This window comes from Bufo bufo, chromosome 5 (assembly GCF_905171765.1).
Source record: "Bufo bufo chromosome 5, aBufBuf1.1, whole genome shotgun sequence".
Taxonomy (NCBI): domain Eukaryota; kingdom Metazoa; phylum Chordata; class Amphibia; order Anura; family Bufonidae; genus Bufo; species Bufo bufo.
This window is the reverse complement of record NC_053393.1, coordinates 374879609-374885608: the sequence shown is the minus strand read 5'-3', so window position 1 is coordinate 374885608 and position 6000 is coordinate 374879609. Positions and strand designations below refer to the sequence as shown.

Here is a 6000-nt window from a genome sequence, read left to right as displayed (position 1 = left end):
ATTCACACTATAAAACACTGAGAATTTCCCCTCACTTTTGGGGGGGGGGGGAGAGAAAAGTGCTTCTTATAGTCCGAAAAATATGGAAGATTTAAAAGAAAAACACATAAGTTATACCAATTTATGTGTTCACATTTATATATACAGCATATTTAAAAGTTATAAAACTTTGACTTTTTTCCCTTAATTCATGCTGTGAGAAACCAATATGCAGATTGTCCAGATTTTTTTCCACCCACCGATTTAAGTATTGCGTGCCTGTACACACAGTGTATCGCTGCCAGCTCATCTGTAAGATTATCACACAGTCAGTGCACCCTTGCTGTACATCAGCAAAGGTCTATTTGCCCTTCTTTGTTTTTGCAGCCCTCTCTTTCTTCTTCTTCACGTGTTTTGGAATCTTGTTCTTTCTCTTCTCTCTTTGGGCTTCTTTGACTAGCCTTTTTCTTTCCTATTGGGAAAGGGTAAAAGGCATAATTTGTGCTGACACATTTAAATTTACAGGAAACGGTGTTGTTTGCCAAAGAAATAAAAGACTTGGCATAGCATCATAAGTGGGATCAAATCTGAAGTCAGTAGAATAAACAGAAATTATTAAAAAAGGATTATCATACTTAAAAGGGGTTGTGCAAGAATGGGAAGGGGGTCCGGATCTGCTTGCGTCATGACAAATGGTCACATGATGCAAGGGGATCCTGTCTCCACCGCAGGCAGTGATCGGCTCAAGCGATGTCAAAACGGAGGTTTAAATCAGAGGAGCACAGTGAAACATTGCAGGCCGAGAGAAGGAGTGAAGAGCCAGCGCCAGGAAGTAGGTAAGTATTCTGCGCCCCCTCTTCTTGCACAAATCATGACATATCTCAGGGTATAAACTGCTCCCTCGTGGCCTTCATTCATATAAATGGCGGGCATGGAATGGGCACTGCAGGGTAAATGTAGGCCAGGCGCACCTTTGCCTGATGTTAACAGATAATTGTCAGACCGCATAGCGATGAGCCTGCTTTCAGTTAAAGGGATTTTCCGGGAGTATAATATCAATGACCTATCTTCAGAATAGATCAATATCGGATTGGTGGGGATCTGACTCCTGCACCCCAGTAATTAGCTGTTTGAAGAGGCTGTGGTGCTCCAGTGAGTGCTATATCCTCTTCACAGCTTATCAAGCACAGCGCCATACATTGTATAGTGGCTGTGATTGGCACTGTAGCCAACGCTTATTCACTCGAATGTGACTATGGCTGCACCTAGGCCATTGACCGTTGATCGTGATTGTCCACTGGTCTAGGAAGTGCTGCGGCCTCTTCAGCTGATTGGCAGAGGTGTCGGGACTCAGATCACCTATACTGAGGATGGGCCATCGATAGATATATATATATTTTTTTATCATAATTTTTGGGGTTTTTCATAAAGCATACAGTATAGAAGTTATCAAAAAAAGGTCCAAGGATAAGGATACAGCGCAAGTGTGTCATAGATCCTGAACAGTCATATCAATAGACATGTGCTGCTTACAAACCTCAAACCCCATCCCTTCCCTCCCCCGAGACAGATATAGAAAAGTCAAGATAGAAACATGACTGCTTTACGGTTCTTTTACACAGGACGACAATCTGCTCATAACTAACGGAGGAGACCGATGCATTTACATGCAGCGATCTCCTCCACAGTATGGGGAGGAGCGATCACTAATGCCATCGCTCTTCCCCCTACTGTCTCGATGTTTCCCGGCAGTAGATTGTGTTTACACGGCACAATCTGCCACTGGGAAACAATGATCTGCTGCACAAAAGATACAATTACCTAATAAACGATCATTCTGCTCTTTCATTGGATAATTGGCGGTGCAGTTACACTGCCAGATAATCGCTAACTAGCATTACTAGTAACACTGGTTAGTGATGATCTGTTCAACTGTCGGCCTTTAGTAGGGCAGCTGTTAGAGGGCGGTACCCTCCCAGTAGTGAAAAGAGGAGCCACAAAAATACATGCCTCATTGTGCTCATTGTACTCTAGGAAAACTTCTTCAAAAATGGGATGTCTTCATGAGAGAACCTCTTCAAGGATCCTAAAATTGGACCAAAACTAGCAAACAAACCAAGAGGTCTTAAATGCGAATTTCGTGCAGATTTCACCTTGCGTATGATTGCAAAAACTGAAATCCATGGTGAAAATCCATGACATAAATTGACATGCCACATTAGAAATCTGTAGTGCAAGTTAATTCTGCTGCTGATTTACGTTATAATCTCATCCATCTCATCTAGGATATGATGCAGGTTATCCACCCACAATGTCTGGACAGAAAACCTGCAGCGTATCCACCCCATGTGAATAAACCCTAAGGAATTCAGTCAGTCAACAGCTTCAGTGATACGGCTTTCTCTCCGTAGGTCGGTCGATATGGATAAACCCGCATCACTCCCGCGGGCGCACTACCTGTGGTGTGAAATTACAAGCCGTCTTCCACCCAGTCTCCCTACTGTAGCACAATTTCTGATAATTGTTAGCATCCCTGGCTCTACATTCATAATCTATTGTCCTTTCTCACCTACCAAAACCAGCAGGCAGAGCAGATACTGGTGTTGGTTATGGGCGGTTTATCTGCCCATGTGAAGGGATTTTTTTAGGAAGTTTTTAAAGCTAAAACCAGGAGTGGATTAAAAAAAAAGTGGAGAAGTCGTATCTGCCTTTAAAAGCTGTCTCTCCTTTTATAATCCACACCTGATTTCTGCTTCAAAAAATGCATTAAAAAAACCCTAAATGTGTGCCCGTACCCTTACTGTAACTGCATACAGTTTGGTAGAATGCCAACGTGTGAGGAAGCAGACAAAGATGAAGGTGGCACTTGTCCAAGAATCCCAGGCACTGAGCCAAAACCTTAGGGCATGTGTACCAGATGCCACTAACCACATGGGGATTAACCTCCACAAACTGGGAACAGATACTTTTAACGTCTTGATTGACATCCCTACTAGTCCAATGCTTAGGGGTCCAGTGGGCGGTCCTACTTGGTGACAGACAGCTAACCTATATGCAAGCTCATATAGTTAAAGTTGCCAGGCATTGAGTGAGACCGCCCACTGGACTCCTAAGCAGAGAAAGAGCATGAATTTCAATCCGTAATTTACAAGTTCTATGGACGTTTTTCTCACAAAACTATAAAATAAGTCTGCTCCGTTCCCCTTCCTCTAACATAATGTCTGTAGATTGGATAGTGTTCTCATGGTGACAGGTGCTCTATTCCTGTAAGGCCCCATGCACACGACTGTTGTTCGGGTCCGCATCCGAGCTGCAATTTTTGCGGCTCGGGTGCAGACCCATTCACTGCAATGAGGCCACAAAAGATCCGTTGCTCTGTTCCATGGCCCCGCAAAAAAAATAGAACATGTCCTATTCTTGTCCATTTGCAGACAAGAATAGGCAGTTCTACAATGGGCTGCCCATTCTGCAAATTGCGGAAGGCACACGGGCGGCTTCCGTTTTTTGCGGATTCGCGGTCCGCAAAAAACGGCACGGTCGTGTGCATGAGGCCTAATGCAAAGGACTGTGTAATTTGGCTGAAAGTTAAAAGTTGAAAACTTCAGTGGCTGAGTCTCAAATGGGAGCATAATCCTTATTAAAAAGGGGTTGTCTCACGTCAGCAAATGGCATTTATCGTGTAGAGAAAGCTAATACAAGGCACTTACTAATGTATTGTTATTTTCCTTGTTGCTTCCTTTGCTGGCTGGATTCATTTTTCCATCACATGATACACTGCTTGTTTCCATGGTTACAGACCACCGCACAATCCATCAGTGGTGGCCGTATTTGCACACTATAGTACTAATGGATTGCAGGGTGGTCGTTACCATAGCAATGAGCAGTGTATAATGTGATGGAAAAATGAATCCAGCCAGCAAAGGAGGCAACATGGAAAATAACAATACATTAGTAAGTGCCTTGCATTCACTTCCTCTACATGATAAACGCCACTTGCTGAAGTGAGACAACGCCTTTAACTTTGCACATGGTCATATGCAAGTCAGATGGGGTGTGGACAGAATGAATACAACATCAGGACCCGTGCTGTGCAGCTATTCTATCCTCAAATACACACCAGTTAACAATATCCTTACAATCCTAAATATCCCAGGACATAGCTTCAAAAAGACACTTTAAAATTGTCCCTAAACAGTCAAGAACTCCAGGCTTGTCTTTAACGTTGCAATAAAAGGACACCGCATGAGATGCATGGCTTCAGAAAAGTATACAGGATGAAGATAAGTCCTAGACAAAGGATCTACTCAGCAAGCTGGAGGCAAGGTGCCAAGAGAAGACTAGTAAGCATTTTTTCATACAAGACGACCTAAGGTTAACGTCTCCCTCTTTACGGCCACCTTTTGTCACTCAGTAGCATTCAGTTGTTTGAGCCAGCTTTTATATTTTAGGAAAACTTAAATTCTTGGACAGGGAAGGGCAGCGGTCAGTGAAACAGCTATGTCCAAGCTCAGCAATATGCAAGATAGATATAAAATAGAGGAAGATGACAACTAAACAGAAAGGGGGTGTCATCAGAAAATGAACTCTTTTTTTAAATGACATTTAAAGGGATTGTCTCATGTCAGCAAATGGCATTTATTATGTAGACAAAGTTACTATAGAGGCACTAACTAATGTATTGTGATTGGCCATATTGTCTCCATGGGTTACGACCACCCTGCAATCCAGTAGTGGGGGCCGTGCCTGCACACTTTAGGAAAAGGCACCAGTGTCTCTGGTGGCCAAGACCGTGGGGGTGCACAAAGGGTGGCGCTTTTTCCTATAGTGTGCAACTATGGCCACCGCTGATGGATTGCACATGGAAACGAGCAGTGTATAATGTGATGGAAAAATGAATCCAGCCAGCAAAGAAAGCAATGTGGACAATCACAATACATTAGTAACTGCCTTGTATTAACTTTCTCTACATAATAAATGCTGTTTGCTGAAGTGAAACAACCCCATGACAGATTTTTGGGGATTTTATGTTTAATTTTCCATGTCACTATTTAATAAAATCAATACATAAAATCCCTCAATTATTGCACGGGCCACTAAGCCTAATAATAGGCGCCACTTCTTGGTCTGTACAGATTGCTTTACTGCAGTTCTAGATCTCTAGATCCACCATTCACTGTAGCAGATGTCACAGAGCATGCCTAGAATACTTTCCCATAGAAGTCAGTGAGGTCAGCTTCTGTCCATTTTGTCTATGACCCATGATGGCTGCTGTAAAGCATCTCTCTAAAGGCTGTTAAGAACACCTCAAGCAAGACGGCCACCCCCATAATCATGTTCAGAATAAAACATAAAAAAAAAAAAAAATCTACAATCAGAAAATAAAAACAGATTCGAAAAAACTGATGTGTCACCATCTGGCGCTATCTGTTCTGGCTTTGTACTCATGCGTCCAGCACACAATATGGTTACTGGATTTAGTGTATAATACAGCAGTAGAGTAAAACAAAATGGTGGCCCACTGACCTTCTTATCTAATTCAGAGGCAGGAGTTTGATCTTTGGGGTGAACATCTTCAGAGTCTGACCCTGACTCCTCACCACTGTCAGTATCACAGCCTGATCCATCATGCTCCTCATCGTCACTTCTGTGAAGCAAAGCTGGTACCTGGAAAACAAGATATAGAAGAAGACTATAAAAACTACCGCCGAATATTTACTATTAATGAGAGGCTGAACAGGGCATGTATATGCGGAGTGTCCTGTCCCTAGAACCTTCTTCTCAAGCATGACTGCATGAACAGACTTTCTCGGTTCCTAAAAAAGAAGTCACAAGAGCAAGGAACCCTCAGAGCGTTTCACCATCCCACCCATCAACATTTTTATGGGTGCAAATACATCCACTAAATAAGTGTTTATTGAACCTTAAGGTGGCCATACACATTAGACAAGCCTGGCAATTTCAGTGGGACTGGGCAAACATCTTATGTGTAAAGCATAAGGCCCGTCATGGTAAATACTGGGG

General features: G+C 42.9%; 1 protein-coding gene across 1 annotated transcript in view; it reads right to left on the bottom strand.

The window, feature by feature from the left end:
• Positions 1–255: 255 nt before the first annotated feature.
• The window catches only part of RIOK1 (RIO kinase 1), a 68719-nt gene continuing 62974 nt past the window's right edge, over positions 256–6000 (bottom strand). Inside the window, exons 16-17 of the mRNA XM_040433005.1 lie at positions 5503–5643; positions 256–451 (exon numbers count right to left, since the gene is read on the bottom strand). Of these exons, the coding sequence (XP_040288939.1) occupies positions 341–451; positions 5503–5643 (252 nt within the window). The 3' untranslated portion in view covers positions 256–340. The remainder of the gene's footprint in view (positions 452–5502; positions 5644–6000) is intronic.